The following is a 20,603-nucleotide window of genomic DNA, read 5'->3' as shown; positions in this document are numbered from 1 at the left end:
AAGACCAAAACAATGCAAGTGACTTTAAAGAGATGTAATTTTATAGAGGAATGGAACGAGATCCTCACAGAACAACTTCAGTGAAAAAAGTAGGATCAAACTAAAAAGTGTAAAAGCTTATATTTTCTTCAAATAAAGTAGCCAAAATTATTAATCAGAGAAAGAAGACAGGAGACACAGCTGGAAAAAAAAGAAGAAAGGATTCTACAAATTCCTGGTTTGTTTTTATTTGATATGATAGTTTATATTGCAGTACTTAACAGTATTTGGAAGAATAGACTTAAAGTTAGCTCTTTTTCTTCAGATGTATGGTAAAAACCCATACGATACATACCAAATAGTGTAAGACATAAAGGAAAATTATGTAGCAATAAGTGAAGAGTTAAGAGGGCACTTCCATTCATAAACATGCTTTATGAAGTATTATACCATGACCCCCCATTAATATTCCAAAATGTGCACGCTGATTGGCCAGCGTGCACGTTGTAAATCGACTTATACTAATGGAAAAAGGTCCGGTCTCCCGGACTTTTTCCATTAGTATAAGTCTCTTTTAAAACACTGTCTCGCTATGTTAAAAGAGTTTAACATAGTGACACGGGTTTAAAAAAAGCAACGGAGATCTCTGTTGCTTTTTTTAAAGCTGTCTCGCTATGTTAAACTCCTTTAACATAGCGACACAGTGTGTAAAAAGCAACGGAGATCTTGCTTTCTCCGTTGCTTTTATTTTAAACCTGTCTCGGAGATCCGTTGCTTATTTTAAAGCTGTCTCGCTATGCTAAACCCATTTAACATAGCGAGACAGTTTTTAAAAAAAAAAGCAACGGAGAAAGCAAGATCTCCGTTGCTTTTTACTGATTCGCTATGTTAAATGGGTTTAACATAGTGAGACAGCTTTAAAATAAGCAACGGGCATCTTAGTTGCTTATTTTAAAGCTGTCTCGCTATGTTAAACCCATTTAACATAGCGAAACAGTAAAAAGCAATGGAGATCTTGCTTTCTCCGTTTCTTTTGGCCACAGCTCTGATGTACTGCATAGGCATGCGCAGTACATCAGAACTGTCGCGGATACCGGACAGTTGCGGAAGGGCAGCAAAGAGGCATTATACAATGCCATTATTTAAGAAAAGTAATTATTTCTTTTCTTAAATAATGTCATAGTATAATAGCAATAACCCACACCTGGGTGTGGGTAATGCAGGATTTACCCACGGTTGTCTTTGTTTGGTCCCTCGGGCTTTGCCCTCGGGACCAAACCACGCCAACCGTGGGTAAATCCCGCATTACCCACACCCAGGCGTGGGTTATTGCTATAATACTTAGCTGACTTGATGTAGATATTTTTGCAGAATTTATTGAACTTCACTACCACTAAAAGGAGTTCAATGAATCAGGTTTTCCTTTAACAACCATCATCATCAACTCTCTTTTTCCATTTTCGACATGGGGTCAGAGTGTTATGTCACCCATTGCAGTTTCTCTCAATTCAATGCCACTTTCCTACATTTTTTGACAGTCATGTCAGTCCATGCATTTTCTCACTCAATACATTCATCTCTTTGCTGGATGCCTTTGTTTCCTCTTGCCTTCTTCTTGGCTGTCCCAAATCTTCTTCTCCAGACTATCTTTTGCTTTTCTGCTCATGCGCCTGAACCACTGTAATTAATATCTTTTACCTTCTCTGAAATTGACTTATGTCGTCATTTCTTCATCTGCCCCACAGTGTGCATTCTACCACCCATCTCAGGCACCTCATTTCCATCACCTGCAGCTTTCTCATCTGTTCTGCCTTTACTGCCCAGGTTTCTGTACCATACACCACTGTTTTGTACACCTTACTTTTTAACTTCTTTGGCATTCTTCTGTCATAAATTACCTTTGATATTCTGTGCCAGTTAGCTGCAGCCCCTCTGACGTCCCTTCTTATAACAACCCCTCCCAGATACTTGAGGCTGTAAACCTGTTTAACTATTTTCCCTTCTATCTCTCTTCTCAGCTTCTTCTGATTTCCTCCATTTGCTGCCATTACAACTGTCTTATCTGTGCGTAGGCTCATGCCAAGTGCCTTCAGTTTTGCATTCCATTCCCCTATCCTTTGCTGAAGTTCTTGCTCAGAGTCTGCTAGTAATGTCACATCATCTGTATACAGCAACTTTTTGATATGTCTCCACTGACCTGTTTACTAATGTAGTCCACCAACAGTATAAACAGCATGGGGCTCTCATCTGATTCCCTGATGCACACCAACTCCCAAAGGGAACCCCTCTGTGAGACCGAACACTGTTTGTACTTGAGTCATTGGATCCTTGCACAGAACCTGCACTAATTCTGCCAGAACTTTAATGCAGTGTGACAGGAGTCTGATACTGCTGTACTGTCCACAAAAGTGAATATCCCCTTTGTTCTTGCACACTGGCACTAGTATGCTAATTCTCCAGTCATCTTTCTCTCCATACTACTATGAGTACCTTCATAGGTTCATAGGTTCATAGGTTCATACTAGGCTATCTGCCCGAGGGCATTTACAAGTCTAGCCCATAGTTTTGTGGCTTACGCCACCCCTTTAGTATGGGGAACTATACCCATTATTTTGCTGTGCCTCTGTTGAGCAGTGACACTGAGGTAATCCCTGGGGTATATCTGCGATCTCCCATCCATTGGTCAAGATTTCTCTTGAACAAGGCCAGCGAGGTGCTCTGCCTCATATATACCGGGATTTTATTCCACAGCATAGGGAGTCTTTGGGTGATGAATCTATCCCTCCAGCACGTCCTATTAATAGCCGTGTCGAGGTTTAAGTCTCCGCCCTTGTGGCTCTGACGGATCTAGATTTTTGAGGTGAAGCATATTCATCAAATCTGGGTTTGACATGGCCTTGTATGTTAGGCAAAGGTCACCTCTGAGCAAGCGGTGGCGACTGAATAGAGCTGGAGTTCTTTCAGTCGAGCAGCATAGGACAGATGTTTGAGACCCTTTATCCTTTTGGTGAGGAACTTTTGTGGCCTCTCCAGCTGCTGCAAGTGTCGGGTCAGATACATTCCGAATGGGGCATTGTACTCAATCATTGGTCTGATGAGTGATGAGTATAGGGAGACTATGACCTCCCTTGATCTAGATGAGAATCCCTTCATGATAAGGTGGGCAATGTAGAAGGTCTTCCTAACTACTTTAGCTACATGGGTGTCGAATGACAGACTACTATCAACCTGGGTCCCCAGGTCCCTGATAACTTCTTCTGTGCTCAGTGGATTGCCACCTATTTGGTAGCTAGGGGTAACCTTGTTTTTCCCGAAGGGTATGACTATGAATTTTTTGGCATTTAACTTTAGGCCATGGCTCTGGCACCAGTTATCCATTTCTGTGAGACCCTTCTGAAGGATATCTGTGTCAGATGTGTTTTCTACTATGGCGCCCAGTTTGCAGTCATCTGCAAACTTTGTCAGCCATAACCCTCCTGTGTTTGCTTGTACTTGGAAAAGTAGATGCCAAACAAGAGTGGGCCCAGGACTGAGCCCTGTGGTACACCACTTGTGACAGGCTTTGAGTCTGACATGGCGCCAGCAACTCTGACCCTGTGGGATCTGTCACTCAGCCAGTTTGCAACCCATCTTGTGATGTATGGGTTAACTTTTAAGCTGATGAGTTTTTCAATGATACCCGAGTGGGGTATTGTATCGAAGGCCTTCGCCAGATCAAGGTAGGCTGTATGGACTGCCTTTCCCTCATCAATGGCTTTGGTGACTGTTTCGAAAAAGTCAACCAAGTTTAGAAGGCATGATCTGCCTTTGACAAAGCCAAACTGGGATGGATCCAAAGTCTGCAAATTCCCTATGTCTTTATTTATGAAGTCCATTATGATCCTCTCCATGGCTTTGCAGATAAGGCTTGTCAAGCTAATGGGCGGTAATTTCCAGGGTCGGTGGAGGCACCGCCTTTGTGAAGTGGGACCACAGTTGCAGTGCGCCACTCCCTGAGTATGTATCCAGAGGTAAGACTATGATTAAACAGCTGTCCTAGCTGTGGGTTTAATTCCTCGTTGAGTTCGTGGAGCACACAGCCGGGGACACCATCAGGTCCCATGGATGCTGTGTTTTGCTTTGGAGAGAGCAGTTCTCACTTGGGCGTTGGAGATGTTTGGGGGGCTGCAATCGCTTGGTATAGATATCTCTCCTTTTGGGGGGGAGAAGTTTGCACTGAACCTGTCAGCCAGTATGTTGGCAATGTCTGTAGGATCAGTAATCTTCACATCATTTTGAACTAGTTCTGAGCATATCTGGGAGTTTCCTCCCAGGTTTCTAACATAGCTAAAGAAGGCCTTATGATTGTCTTTTGAGTCTTTAGCTATTTTTCTCTCAAAATTTGCTTTGGATGATTTTATGAGAGCTCTTAGTTTTTACTTATAGTGATCAAGGGTGTCTTACCTTTTAAGGATTTTGCTCTATCTTGTAGTAGCTTCCTCCTTTTGTTGTAGAGTTTGTTTATGGCTGGGGTCCACCAGACTGGATGCTTGCCTTTGGTACAAAGAGTCTTTGTTTTGCTTGGGATTGCCTTATCCATGCAGTCCTGCAGGTGCTGGTAGAAGGCATTTGTAAGTGATTCAGCGGCTTGAGTACTGTTTTCCGCTGGCTCGGGGCCTTAAAGGAGACCACACTAGTCTTTAGAAGTGTGAAGTCGGCTTTCGAGAAGTTCTTTACTGTGGTCTTTTTATTTCAGGTGGGGGTGGGATGAGGACCTCCAGCGAGATTAGTTGTGATCTGATCTCACCAGTGAGGGGTATACTTCGGTGTTGAACATTGTGCTCCCATGTTCGTGATGATGAGATCAAGTATGTTTTCTCCTCTTGTGGGGATGGTGACTAGTTGTTCCATGGCATTTGAGTTTATGAATTCCAGGAACTTTTGGGCTAGGGTGTTTGGGCTTGAGTAGTGTTCCCAGTCTATATTAGGGTAATTGAAGTCACCTAGTATGATGGTGTTTGGTGATACATTTATCCCTCTAGTGTTTTCAGGAAGGCCATGTGAGGTTCCTGAGTTTGTGAGGGTGGCCTGTAACATGCTACAATTTGCAGAGCAGTCTTGCCTATGGTTAATTGCACCTGGATGGTCTCTGATGCATCGTGCGTTGCCACCAGTCTTGAGGTGTGGGTGTCTTTGATGAATATGGATACCCCCCCCTCCTTTCTTGGTATTGTCCGGATTTTGGGGCCGGAACGCATGATAAGAGGTAAAACCTGATAGTGCTGGGGTGCTCTCAGCAGCCTTGAACCAGGTTTCTGTCACTGCACAGACATCGATGTTCTCCATACTGAGAAGGGCCTCGAGTGCGTGCATTTTGAGATTTAGACTTCTGGCATTGAGCAGCATTACCCTTAGTTTTTTTCCTTTTTGTGTTCTAGGGTGGTAGGTTTAGAATTTGAGCCTTGCCTAAAAAAGGCACTATGGGGGTGGCAAGAGCCTTTGCCAATATCCGGAATCCCAGGGGTGACAGGTGCAAGCCGTCCCTTGCGTAGCAGCGTGGCTTGTCCAGCATGTCATCCCAGGCAGACAGACATTGGATCCCCTTTGAATGACACCAGGGTTTAAGCCAATTGTTAAAGCTGATCATCTTATCTCTGTATTGTGGCATCATTCTTGGTGAAGGTAGGATACTGCTCAAGGTCAGGGTCATACCTGCCTGGGCTACATAATCAGAGAGCTCCTCAATGTCTCTTTTCATGTAGTCCAAGGAGGTATGTCTCAGGTCGTTTACACCAGCGTGGACAATGACTGAGTCGTATTTGTACCTGCTGTTGAGAGACCTGAGTGCTTGCGTTATGTGGCGGATTCTAGCGCCCGACAGGCAGCTTACTGTGACCTTCTCCTTACTCAGTCTGGTGAGCGGGACGTCAGTGTGTTTTCCATCCTATCTCACCTAACATCTTGAGCATATCAAAGTTAATAACCAAAAAAGTATATGCATAGCCATCCTCTATATACCTCCAGGAAACAATGTCCCTATTCTAGAAGATATCTTATCATGGTTCACCTCTAATATAAATAATGAAACCATAATTCATGCAATGTTAATATTAACTGGTCCTCCATAAACTCATCCACACCCTCTCAGAGCATTAACTTATATAACTTTATCCAGCTAATCAACTACCCGACTAGACTAAATAAAAATAGTACCACAGGCAATATTCTAGAATGGATACTAGTCTCCCACCCCAATAGTATCTCTGACAGTGGTACCCTCCCTAACTCCTTAAGCGGCCACCTTCCTGCTTACGCATATCGCTCACCTTCCCCCTTACATCTACAGCACAAATACATCTCCACTCGTACCTTAAAATAATTCAGCCCCCAAACCTTTTCTGACTCTTTAAAACAAACTAAATGGAACCCTCTAAAAACCCCTCCTCTGGACACTGCTGTTGCTCACTTTAATACAGTGTTTACTAATCTACTCAACTACTCTGCCCCCTCCAGAACTAGAGTCAAGTCCAAAACTGTGCCTTGGCCAACCAAGCACACCAAAGCCCTTATGCACCTATGTGACAAAGATTGGAAATGCTGTCAAAAACTTAAATCACCCATCTCCCTTAGCAAATACAAGCAACTTCGTAATCAGATAAAAAAAACAAATAGCTACCAACTGAAAATCCTATTATTTTAAACTTCAAAATAACCACAAATCTAACCAACAAAAATTCTGGAGTAGTATCTCATCAGTCCTGTCCCCTGGCAAAAAAAGAAAACCCAACCCCTGCCCAGACTCTTAACTCTCCTGACCACACCCTAGCTACTCAATTCAATTCCTTCTTCATTGACTGTATAGCCAAACTTACCTCTTCTTTCCCAAATAATACCACACCGACCACTCCCAATCCAGCCCCCTCAATGTCCAGTAACACCCATCACCCTCCTTTTACTCTAAAGCCTGTTTCTATCCAGACAATAAAAAACTCTTACTAAAGTTAAAACCTTGCTCTAATGCTCCTGACAATATTCCATCTAACTTCCTCAAGTTAGCTGCCGATGGCATAACCCTACCCATCTCTATCCTAATAAATCGCTCCATCAAAGAGTCCTATGTACCCCCTCCTTTGGAAAAAAGCTTTCATTATTCCCCTCCACAAAGGGGGTACCAAACTCACAGTCTCCAATGTTCATCCAATAGCTATTCTGTCCCCTATATCAAAGATTCATGAAAAATGCATCCATCTACAACTCTTACCCGACCTGTTAAATAATCAACTACTGACCCCTACTCAACATTGTTTCAGACCTGGTAACAGCACCGCTACTGCCCTGCTCACCTTTCTTGAAATCATTAACTTCGCTCGTGATTCTGGCGACATGGTATCTACCCTCCTTCTCGACTTATCTAAAGCCTTTGATACTGTATCCCATAATCTTCTCGTATCCAAGCTCTCTCATCTCAACCTATCCTCTTCTTCCATTAACTGGTTCTCCAGCTACCTCTCTGACAAGAAATAAGCCGTAAAGTATAATAACAATACTTCCTCTTTTCTCCACACTCCAACAGGCGTCCCACAAGGCTCTATTCTGGGCCCCTTATTCAATATTTTTATTAATGACTTCTATCAAAGCATCCCTAACACTAAACTCATCCAATATGCAGGTGACTCTACTATCAGCCAAATCTCTCCCCAAACTGCTCAATTTAACTCAAGCAGCCTTCTCCTGCACCGAGTCTTGGATGTTAGAAAATCATTTAGCACTCAATGCCTCAAAATCCAAAATTATGATTTTCACCCCTCTAGAAACACCAGCATCAACAAAGCATCCTTCTCTATCTTCAGCCAAAATAAGACCTCTATCGAAATAGTTCCATATGCAAAGCTGCTGGGTGTCATTATTGATGATAAATTAAAATTTGATATACATCTACAAACAAATATTAAAAAAAAATCAAAAGCTCGGAATGCTTAACCTTCATAGTCACTACCTTACTCCCTCATCCAAACAACTCCTATCTACCACTTAACTGGGTCTATGTCACTTCAGCAAAAACCCCTTTACGCGAATACGAATACGTCGAACCGTACTGTACGAAGTACGTAAACCTTGAACGTCCAAAACTGCGAATTCCGAAATGTCGATTTGTTTTCGTTGGCCCGTCTGCAGTATAGCTCCGTAAAGTAAGTGTGCGATAGACAGGACTTTAGGGTTAGGATTTGGGTTAAGATAAGTGCATAGATAGGTAATGTATGTAAGATTTAGTGTAGTGTTAGATGTAGGTTTTTTTCTAAGTGTATGTATGTGTGTTATTTATTTTGTTTGGCTGTATGTATGTAGGGGAAGTGTGCGGGAGTTACGGACCTTAGGGTTAGGGAGGGGTTAAGGATAGTGCATAGACAGCTGTGTATGTGGGGTTTAGTGTAGTGTTGGAAGTAGGGTTTTGTTAAATGTATGTATGTGGATTATTTCTTTTGTTTGGGTGTATGTCTATAGGGTTTGGTTAGTGTATGTATGTGGTTTATTTATTTTGTTTGGGTAGGTACTAAGTAGCGGGTGGTGGGGTTGGCCGACTATGACAGTTCAATATTTTATTTTTCGCAGTTTAGTGCGTTCAGGATTTTTGCGTTTCGAGGTATAGGGGTCGATGTATGGGTATTCGTGTAAAGGGGTTTTTGCTGAATTGATATAGACCCCACTTACCTCATTCCCTCTCTCCTTTATGGAGCCCCACTACTTACCAATCTTCAATCAGCCCTTAAATCTAAACTGTCTTCCTGCTATGATAAAATATCAAAGTTCGCCACAGGATGCAAATCCTCAACTTATCACTGCAACTCTGTCCATTCACTCAATTGGTTGGAACTTCCTAACTATTTGATATTTATTCAGCTAACAACAGCACATAAGCTCATATTTAAACCCTCTAACTGCCCATCCCTGTCTTCTACCCTAAAAATGCATCAGCCTCACAGAACTCTCAGATCCAATAATCAAAATCTCCTAGAACTTTACAAACTCAAACATACCCCAGGCAACATTTACTATTTTTCTCCCTTGCCAGGTCATGGAATTCACTTCTCCCTCACATCAGAACTACCCATAATCTCTCTACCTTTAAAATCTTACTTCACTCTCATCTCTCCTCCGTCTGGGAATGCTCCTAATCTCACCCCTCCTGATACATCCACCCTTTCACTACCCTCTATATCTAAGTCATCCCTAGGCCTTCTCCTATCTCAAAAGCATCCTCATAACCTCTTCTTGATCCAATTTTTTTCTCTACTTTTTTCTCAAATCTCTCTCTCTCTCTCTAAATTTCCTCTTCTTGATCCAAATTTTTTTTCTCAGAAATGTCTCTCTCTCTCTCTCTAAATTTTCTCATAGCTTTTTAGTTACTGAATTACATAATTATTTTATGAACTACTTAAAATGTTTTGTTTCCTTATTGTTGTTAACATTGTAGTTATGAATTTTAAAATATATTTTTGTAAATACTGAATCATGGAGCCTTTCTCCTCGGCCCTCCATTGAAAACGGGTTCTTCTAGGTCCAATGGACTTTCCCGGTTAACAAACTGCAAATAAATAAATAAATATCTATTGTGACCTCATCTGAGCCTGCTGCTTTCCCTGGCTTCATTTTCCTTAGTGCTATTCTTACTTCTAGGGTGAACTCCCCCTCTTCTTTCTATAATAAAGGTAATATAAAACTATAATATTATATTTTATTATCCTGACACCTTTGAGTGGACAAATAAAAATCAACCTACATTATGTGTGAATTCTGGGGGATATACACTTGAAAGTCATTGGTTAGCTGGCAATTAGTTAGCAGTTGGAAGGTAATTAGTTACTTTCCTAAGTATTTAGTATAAATGTTTGCTTTTATTTATTGGTTAAAGAATGAACAGTGATCTGGTTAAGTCTAGAAACTTGAATCACCATCACAAAATTAAAAAAATGCAGAATGTATGAACTTTACCCAGGACTACTGGATATAGTTTCTCTAAAGCACATGAACTCAGCTCACCATGCCGTGATAACTTCTACACTACTGATGTTCTCACTATTGTTAATCCAAATAAGTTGTACTGAAATTAAAGAAAGAGTTGAGAGCAGACAAGAATCACATAGAATCAGCCTGAAACTATTTACTGTGCTACAGTAAACAACATATATTACTAATCACTGCATATTTGTATGAAAATTATACAAGAAAACAAAACACACATTTGTATTTAAGTTGTGCTTAATGATCTTTATTGTGTAAAAAAATGCATCACTGAAGTAATAAAGTGTTTAAAGGTGAGGAGCTCTATATGCAACACCAGTTAAATGTTTACTGAAATTATTGGATATCAGTTTTACTGAGAAATTAATAAATAAGAATATATCTTTAGCATGCATGCAAACAAATCCATAAGCTTCTATTTCCATACACGCAATCTAACATAAAGACTGTTTTATGTGTCCAGAAATTCATAATATACAGCAAATGTGGTGCACACAAATGTACACTCACATATCTAATCTCTTTTTACAGGGATTTGCATACCATATGTTCATAAAATAATCTCCAAGGGCAGGGTGGACGTAAGCAAAGAACTCACTGATTATGTTCCAGAACTTGATTCCAAAATGCAAGATGATATGGAATGGAAAGTGATGCATAACTCAGAAGTTAAAGTTCCACATTTGAAAGGTATCACCGTTCTTTTTATGTTTTTTACATCTTAGTTTATACTTTTTGACACACTGGTTACATTACCTTAGGAAAAAATATTTGTACTGCAAACATTATGTGCACAGTTCAACATCATTGTTTTAAATATCTTTTACAAGTTATCCGCTATCATTAAAAAACACTTTTTCCCTACCTTGGTGATTTCTCTCGAAATCCTGTAAAAATAAGTTACTGAAAAAAGGTTATTGTTTCACATGAATAAATTGTACCATCACCAATAGCAAATCAGCTAGACATAACAAGGAAAATATATAGCCAATATATTTTTGAATTGTTCCTCTCCCAGTACTGTACTGTCCTCCAACTGTAGTTCCATCTTCCATACCAACCCCCCCGATCCCTCAATTTCTTTGTCCAGGTACCCCAGGTGTAACCATCTCACTGGATGGGACCACTGACTCCTTGGAAAGTCAACCTTAGTTGTAACTCAGTTTGTAGTCTTTGGGATAAAGGGATCTCCTCTGGAAGTTGTGTGAATGACGCTGGGAACCAACATTGTTATGGTTGATGGTTACTGGCCCTACATTAGGAAGTGGCTACTGCAATGATGCCAGAGATATTATCACTGTCCTTGTTTAGTCTAGTTGATGTTACAATCCTTTCAAGTGAAATAATAACTTTTTTCAGTAACTAATTTTTATATGATTTTTAGATAAATGAAAAGTGAGGCTCCTTTTCTCCACCAGACATTGCACAGGCATTGGATTGACTCGAACATCCCACTGGGATAGAAGAGCTGGCTCCCACCCACATCATTCTATCTGTCATAGTTGTCCCTACCAATGACTGAAGTCTTTTCCCGAACTCAGGCCATTGGCAGCACAAATGGATGCCCCACCCCTGCACTATCAGGCTGACCATTTAGTCATTATTAGTTTTTATTGACTTGCATTTTTTAAAGGAATGAAAAGTTGCATGAAATTGTATGAAAATCAGTCTGGAATATCTACACATGTAAAGTTTCCTCAGCCTAGGTTTGTAAAGGAGCTAATATTAAGTGCTGGATGTTCACAAATGTGAATCACACCGATTTGAAAACAACCCTCCAAAATGTTAAAGCAGAAAATATATACAATATATAATTTTGCATATGTGCATGCTTGTGTTTGTGTGCATGTTTCTGAGTGTGTACTCACATGTGCAAGCATGAGAGTGTATGAGTGTATGTGTGTATGTAATCACTCCTCACTTTGTGTAAAAACACTTAATGCCATTAGTAACGTAACATTCCACTGAGTTTCCCTAAGTCATAATGCAAACATTCATTCCCTTTTCTGATAACTCCTTTACATGTGTACTGAATGCAGGTGCACACAAACTTGTGTATCTAATATATTTAAGGTATTACACTGTGAAGGCTTTGCTGAGTTTTTCAGTTAACCCTTTTACCCTGTGCTTGGATGTTGTTGTGATATTTTGTAGGCACCTTAATGTTTATAGGCATCCTACAGAGTTTAAAGGTTTGTGTTTTTAAGTATACCCAAACAATCCACTCATGCTGCATTGACAAGTTCATAAACAGCCAGAAACATGACATGTCTACACCTTGTGGAGTTTGGCTTTACTGGCCTCAATGTACCCATAAAGACTTAAAAGATAAAAAGAAAAAAGTCATGGGCAATCAGAAGCCATGTAGCTGAAACACTGGTTTATCCTTAAGGCGTCATTTGCATATATCCCATGGGCCTCCACTACAAGAGGTTTAAAGTTTTGCACATTGAAGGCTCAAGCTTTGCTGACTCTTTCTTGCAGTTTTTTTAATGAATGGTTTGTCTGTGTAATGTTTTTTACCCTTTGCTTGGATGTTGTTTGGGATATTTTGCAAACACTATAATGTTTACAAGCATCCTACAGGGTTTAAAGCCCTGTGTTCTAAAGTAAGATAATCTACTTATGCTGTCCTGGTAAGATCATAAACAGTCTGAAATATGATATATTCACAGTTATTTCTGTTTGCTTTTATTGGTCTAAATGTGTCATAAAGACTTTAAAAGAGAAAAAAAAACATCATTAGTATTCAGAAACCATGTAGCTGAAACACTAGTATATCTTTAAGGGACCATTGTGTTTTCAAAAACTCGATCATATGATCTCGACCATGTGAATTTTGAGTTTGTAAAAACACGATCGTCTGAAACACTAGTATGTCTTTAAGGGACCATTGTGTTTTCAAAAACTCGATCATATGATCTCGACCATGTGAATTCTGAGTTTGTAAAAACACGATCGTCTGATAGGGACCCATATATGTACGTATATATATATATATATATATATATATATATATATATATATGTGTGTGTGTATATATATATATATATATATCAGTTTGCCTAGGGTTCTCCTACCATTAAGTCTTATTTGGTACATCTCCAGTAGGAAAGCAAGTTTGGCAAATTTGTTATTGGGTCTATATGCCATCCTTTTTTTGTATGTGGCAAAACTGTGTATTAGAAAGTACAGTTTCTCCTTCACCCACACTCTTGTGTGAACATATAAGTAAGAAGATGCCAGGGGTATAGCCACCACCTGGGAGATACAGGGGGCAAATGTGGGTTTTTTTGCGTGTGTGTTTGAGCCCACACTTATAGTTACAGAATTTGGGAAAGTTAGCTTCAGTACTGATGTGCTCTTTAGTGTCAGCTTCCATATACTGTTAGAGACTTTTATGTTCAATTCTTTTATTTAAAGAAAAGTATAATTTCAAAGTGCTACTGCCACTCTGCCATTCTGTGTTTGTATAGTGTCAGGCTCCCCTACACATGCTTGAGTGTCAGTAGTATGCAGATAAAAAAACAAACAGCGTAACACTAAATGCTCCTTTCCAAAGGAAATCATTACCAGTGTGTATCTAAGTGTCTTTGGCAATGAGTCACTTGTGTTTGGAGACTTCTCACTTCTTCAAGTTGTTGTGACCATGGAGATCATATAAATAACTTTGGGGGGATTACAATGGGGCTTGCCTCCTGAAAAAAGCTATTAAGAGTGATCTTTTCACCATTCTCACTTTTGGGTATTTTCTTGGTCCTTTTGGCTCATCAGCTTTCAGGAAGTCAACATTTCATAACAGAGCCATAATGCCATTGTCATTCCATTCTAAATGTGGTTCTTTTAAGTAGATTATTTAAATGTGCCAGTAACAGTGTTTGTTTTCAGAGCTGTTTGCCTTTGATAGTGCTGATTGTTTAATCTTGTTTTGTGTAACCACTACATTTTCAAAAGTAACCTCTTCATATGATTTAAAGCTGGTAAACTTATAACTTGGGGCTGAATCCAGAAAAGTTACCATGAAATGAACACAATGGGTATAACTCGTGGTAACTTTTTTGGAATTCAGAAACAGATCTGCCACAGTACTTTTGCATGAAGATGTGCAATACTGCAGTGGGTTGTCTCTGTGACCATGCTATATACTAATGAAGCATTCCAGTGTAAAGGCATATACTAATCAGCCATGTGCTCTCTCACTGGAACTTCCTGTGGTAAGAGCCATGGCTGCTACAGGCTGCTTATGGTAATGAGCATGGCTAATGATGGGCAACATGTGTGAGTATATGTGTGAGTGTGTGTTTGCCTGGGAAGTAGCAAATCATGGTTTAGTGAGGGGGTGAGAGGGAAAACTTAAGTGGTGTGTGTGTGTGTGTGTGTGTGTGTGTGTGTGTGTGTGTGTGTGTGTGTGTGTGTGTGTGTGTGTGTGTGTGTGTGTGTGCGCAGGGATACAGCCTCAGCATGTGATGTAGCATTGCAGATTGATCTACTGCACAGGTCCAAAGTATGCATGATAAAGGGGTCATCTTCCTGTCTGTAGTATGACTTTGGATCAATGCTGGTGTACTGCATGACCTTCCCCAATACCAACTAGCAGATGTGCCAGAATGATGACATCACCATTGGAACAGCCTCTTCTGGGCATAGACCCCTTTAAAACTGATGTTGCTGTTGAACTGCTGCCACTGCAGGAGAGGGATCTTGCTCATTCATAGCCATGCTGGAATGTATCAATGGATGTATGACTGGCTGCAAGGATGGCTCCTTGCTCCTGACGGATGACCCAGAGAAGACACTGCATAGTCCAATGTGTGATTCAGACTGCACAACAAATTACTCATATGTGCCATGCACTCACATACATCTGCATGTACAGCCTGGATCACCCTCACTATTTCTGTCACAGCTGTGGTATATCTAGCCATGGATGGAAGCTTAGGGGGTGGGTGGTAACCATACCTCTAGTGAGCACCATACCCCATGTGGATACCCCTCCAATGTCCACAAGTGCTAAAGATAGATTCAGAAATCTCTTATCTGACTTCACTACACTTCATCATCCTGTCCGCTCTCAGAGGGTTGTGTTTCCTGAGTATGTGCATGCAGAGAGACTCTGTCCATACTCTGAGTAAGGTGATCCAGGGGTCACATTCCCTATGTCCAACACACAACTCTGCACTTCCTGACTGTAGCAGCTTATCCTAGCTGTCATAATCAGAGACCACAGATCCTACAACATCAGACAGGGTCAGTTCCAGAGTGCTGGTTCTGGATAAGATTCTCTTGTGGATGCGCCAAACAAAAAATATATGCAGTATGATTAAGACCCAGCACCACAACTATACATGCAACTTATATCTTTTCAACTATAAAACTATGATAACAATAAATACTGCCAGTCATACCTTGTGCAGATGAATGTGGACCTTAGATCCCGGATATATCTGTATACCATTTGTGTCAGGCAGATTTAATGAACATTACACTGACTACATGTTACAGAGGAGTTACAGCTATTAATAATATGAAGTAGGGCTACATACATGAGGCATCTGCAGCTGAAACTCTCTGGGCTCTGTCCAGCTCTGCCCCAACATCCAGCACCACACTGCAGGACTTCATGGAGGTGGTACTGCCTTTTAGTGAGGTCAGGAACTCCATTGTCTCCATAAGAGGTGGATCAGTCAAAGATCCACCACTAGTTGCCCTTCGTTCCCATGCCATGGCTTTTGCTCAGTGGATGAAGGCACAGCTTATATCCATGGTCCTGTGATGGATCATGTCATAGCTGCTGTCTTGACCACCCATTTCATTTACATCACTAACCTATCTGTCCTGTGGTACCTCTTCATTTTCTGCATCCATAAATTTTGTCTTGCGGGAGAATGTGGATCAACTTCCAGATACTTACCTTTTTTACAGCCCTGTTTTTTAGGCATTGCTTTATTGGTATGGAAAATTGGGGAATTAATAACCTTGTTCTTGCACAGCCAGAAAAGATCTGCATACAAATCCTATACTACTAGGACATATATTATACCAGTTTGTGTCTGACAGTTATATATGTTGACCTACAATCTTTAAGGAAATCGTATGTGTAATGAAACATACTCACCACAAAACAATTACAGAATTGAAACCAAACAACCACCTTGACCATTACAATAATAATTTAACAAAGGTTGTCACTAATTAAATACATGCAGGGCATACAACAGTAAAATAGTAATGAACATTATTCAGAATATGATCCCATGGGGGGTGTCAGCATTTGCAATGTACTTCCTAAGACAGCTTTGGCCAGCACATCTTAAAAGTATCAACAAGCTGACATCCCTCATAAGCATTAGGGTCTAGGAACAGTGAAGGCTAACATTCAACAACTGAATAAATTGTGTAAGAAGTAGCGTTTACATTATATAAGCAGATATCTGACTTAGAAGGAAAGCTTTCAACAAAATCAGCTTACAGGATTCAAACCCCTTTCACAGTAGTTTTCTTCCATGGTGCGATGAGGCTGTGCTTCTCTTTGCAATTATATCATGTAAATTCATCCTTCTGGGGATGATCATTATGTTAATTAAGGATCACCTCATTATTTTTTCTTAATCTTTCAGTTTACTTGACAATGACACCTGATAAAAATCATGAAATTTATTACAGGATAGCATTCACGTTTCACCACCTTTGGGCAGCTCTGTGCACCAAAGGTGTGCATAACATATTATAAATGAGAGAATTGCCATCCAATTCATAGGTTCAGAGGTAAGTACTAGGCTAGCTGTCCTTGTTGGCCATTTTAAGTCTATCCAGCATATTATTAACCATCTGAGCATAGAGTCACTATTGAGCAGATTTTCCAAGCAGCAAAAAGAAGGATGTAGAACTACCATGTTTCACACCTTAATGTGCCACTGGAGGCATAATAATAATACAGTGTCTACATTTTATTATTTTGCCATGCATCATGCAAATGCGTTGCCTGCTAGTGCCAGTAATTGTGTGGAGACTGAGACATGTTAGAACTTTTCTGGGCACGAATTTGCTGCCATTTTTCCTTAGATCTTTAAAAGTGAGACAATTATGCCTGGAGAAAATAAGGACAGTGCTCCTTTTACAGCACTGAAGTGGTGTGAGGTGGAGTCCAAGATTTTTATGGACATGTTCCATAAGCATTACAGACAGAGACTCCTGTAGGATGGCTATATTGAGTCACAGTATAAGGCTGATGCGTAGAATAGTTTGGCCAAGGGTATCACTCATGCTGCTGGCATCCCACACATGGGATAATACTGCTGTTACCACTACAGTGACTTGAGTTCATGCATGCCTGGCCTTGGGGGCTGATGGAAGACTAAAATTAGCACACAGTCATCACCTCAATAATGTCAGTATACTATCTTTTAGTTTAACAAATAGCCTGCCACTTCATGCCACCATCCGATTTCTCATTATGCCCAGTGTATGTCTCTAGCCCCTGCAGAGAGCTAAAGGAAGAAGGAGACATGCAGGAGCAAACCAGAGCATCTAAGAGAGGGCCAGGGTAAGTATACATGCTGTTGTGAAAAATGTCTCTGTTTGCATAGTAACAGTTGTAGCCATTAAAAATATGTCTGTATAATACAGCAGTACCACATCTGTCAAAAGTGGCAGAGTTTAAGGGCAGTAGTGTGACTTTGTAATGTTAAAGGTACACTTCTGGATGCTTCCTCCTGTATAGGGCCCATCATGTTAAGTCTAAGTGCACTGAGATTGTTAGGATAGCCATGGGTTCAATCCCCCTGCAAAAAAAAAAAAAGTTATGTTGTCATATCTTTAAAGCACTACAAGGTCCATATAAGTAATATCCATATGTAGTAGTATGCTAGGCATTTCACAAGATACAAGAGAAGTATATAGCCATTCTAAATCAACTGTACTGGACATACGTATTGTATGAGCAACACATTTTTTACATATATGTACAGTTTTGTTATTGTCAAAAGTCAAATAACATCACAGGCCACAAATAAAGATATACTGTCTTTCAGTTATTATTTTCTTACTTCAAACTGCACATGAGGACAGCTTTTAGCTTCGCACCCCCCTCTCCAGATGTTACAATCAGACAGACAGCTTGATGACATCCCTGTGTAAATCATAGGATCATAGGAGTTTACCAGGCTATTAACCCAGAGTCATTTCAAGCCTAGCCAATTCATCTCAATGTACTACCATAGATATGCTAGTCAACACCTAGAATTGCATTTAGTAATGCCAGCCCATGTCCAAGAGGGTTGTGGGCACTATCCCCAGTAGGAATTTACAGTGCTCCATCCACTCATCCAGGTTCCTCTTGAACAGTGTCATACAGGCGGTCTGCCTCACATGAATTGGCAGCCTACTCCAAAGATGCAGGACTCTCTGGGAGACAAATCTGTCCCTCCAGCATGTCCTATTTAAGTCAAAGGCCATATTTAGGTCCATGGAATGGGTAGCTCTAGTCCCATTTGATTTACAGATATTCAGCAAGTTCATTAGGTTTGGGTCTGAGATTGGTCTGTAAGCCAGGTATAAGTCTCCCCTGAGACATCTATATGATACAGAGTATAGTGACAATGACTTTAGTCATTCTGTGTATGGCACATGCTGGAGTCCCTTGATCTTCTTTGTTAGAAACCTCTGAGGTCTCTCCAGTTGCTACAGGTGCTTTGGATGGTACATGCCGAATGTGGTGCTATACTCAACCATGGGCCGGATTAGTGCCAAGTATAGATGGGTTATAACCTCCTTTGCTTTCAAGGTGATGCCTTTACTAATCAAGTGTGCTATGTAAAAAGCCTTCCTTACTACAGCAGACACATGGTGGTTGAACTCAAGGTCATAGTCTACTTGTGATCTCAGATCCCTTACCACTCCATGGGTACTTAGGGTATTGTTGTTTGATAGTGTGAAGGGACATCATTTTTTCCAAAGGGAATGATGATGCATTTCTTTGAATTCATTTTGAGACTGTGACTAAGACACCAGTCGTTGGTCTGCATGTGACTCTCCTAGAGTATACTTACATCATTTGGGGATTCAATAAATTCTGTACCACCCTGAAAATACTCCAGCACTCAAAAATATCATAAAGCCATACAGTAATTCAAGGCAACTACAATCATCCGATAAACTGTTGGTCCAAACCCACAAAGCCATTAACTCAGCCAGTGACTCCCTGTTTGCCAATGTTGTTGGTAAAACCTGGAATTCACTTCCATCTAACCTTACCTTCGAACCTTCTTTAAATCTCTTCAAAAAAGGCCTCAAACAGTATTTTAAAGAGCACTGGCTTTGTCCCTGTACTAACCCTGATTAATCACTACTTATTCAATGCCTTATTTAAATTAATATTGTATGCATCTCTCGCTCATAGTAGTGTGCTGCAACCTGTTGTTTTTGTATGCTATTACACACACCGTATATTGTGAGTACCAACTAGAGGGCTTTGTAAATATGTTTGCTCGTATCTGTTATGTTCTATCTGTGCTATCTGGAGCGTTTCTCCCCAGACCTCCACTGAAAATGGACATATATCCAGTCGGACTATCCCGGTCGACAAATGTAAAATAAATAAATAAATAAAATAATTGCACCCAGTTTACAGTCGTCCACAGACTTGATCAGCCACAACCCCTTAGTTTTGGCCTGAACTTCTGAAAAGTATATGCCAAACAAGAGGGAGCTCAGCACTGACCCCTGTAGCACCCCGCTGGTGACAGGTCTGCTGGTTGATGTGGAATCAAGCACTTTAATAGTGTGTGTCTGGTTTGTGAGCCAGTTGGCAAACCATCACTATCTTACAACAAAGGGGTTTACATTCCGTTTGCTAAGTTTATCAGTAATGCTTGGGTATGGGATTGTGTTGAAAGCCTTTGACAAGTCGAGGCAGGCTGTGTGCACAGATTTGTCCTTGTCAATGGCCCTGGTCACATTTACAAAGAAATCCACCAGATTTAATGGGCAGCATCTGTCCTTGAAGCTGAATTGGGTAGGATCCAGGGTTTGGAGGTCATCTATGTCTTTATTTATGAGGTCTGTAATGATATGTTCCATGGCCTTACAGATGAGCCTGGTCAGGCTTGTGGGTCTGTAATTCCCTGTGTCTGTTGCTAGGCCACCTTTGTGGAGGGGAATAACAGATGTTGTTCTCAATTCCACAGGAACAAAGCCTGTAGTTAGGCTATTATTGAAAAGGGTACTTAATGTTGATGCTAGTTCAAGTTTTAGCCTGTTAAGAAGACAGCCTGGGATACCATCTGGTCCCACAGAGGCTGTGTTTTTTGCCTTGAACAAGGCTTTAATGGCCTGCTTTTTAGATATGTAGGGTTGGGGGGAAGTTTGGGGTAAGGTTTGTTGTAAATTTGGAGGGGATAAGGGTGTGAAATTTTCAACAAACCAATCCACTATCAGGTTTGCTATCTCTGTGGAGTCAGTGTGTGATACCATTACTCACTAGTTCTGCACATGCTTGGGTCCAACCTTTTAGGCTATGCTCATAGCTGGAAAAGGCCTTATGGTTATCCTTGGCTGTGCTTGCTAGGTTGTTCTCAAAGGAGACCTTAGAGGATTTGAAATGTTATTTTAGTTGCCTGTTGAGGCTG

The 20,603-nt window shown here is 40.6% G+C and overlaps 1 protein-coding gene across 2 annotated transcripts in view; it reads left to right on the top strand.

Annotated features, from left to right (window-relative positions):
* Positions 1 to 20,603, top strand: part of LOC122799836 (dickkopf-related protein 2-like) — a 548,898-nt gene that overhangs the window by 515,212 nt on the left and 13,083 nt on the right. For both annotated transcript variants that reach the window (XM_044069163.1, XM_044069162.1), the window contains exon 3: positions 10,510 to 10,668. In XM_044069163.1, coding sequence (XP_043925098.1) covers positions 10,510 to 10,668 — 159 coding nt within the window. The remainder of the gene's footprint in view (positions 1 to 10,509; positions 10,669 to 20,603) is intronic.

This window comes from Protopterus annectens, chromosome 4.part0, assembly GCF_019279795.1.
Source record: "Protopterus annectens isolate FY-2018-M chromosome 4.part0, PAN1.0, whole genome shotgun sequence".
In the NCBI taxonomy this organism is placed as follows: Eukaryota; Metazoa; Chordata; order Ceratodontiformes; family Protopteridae; genus Protopterus; species Protopterus annectens.
This window is presented reverse-complemented; position numbering and strand designations above follow the sequence as displayed.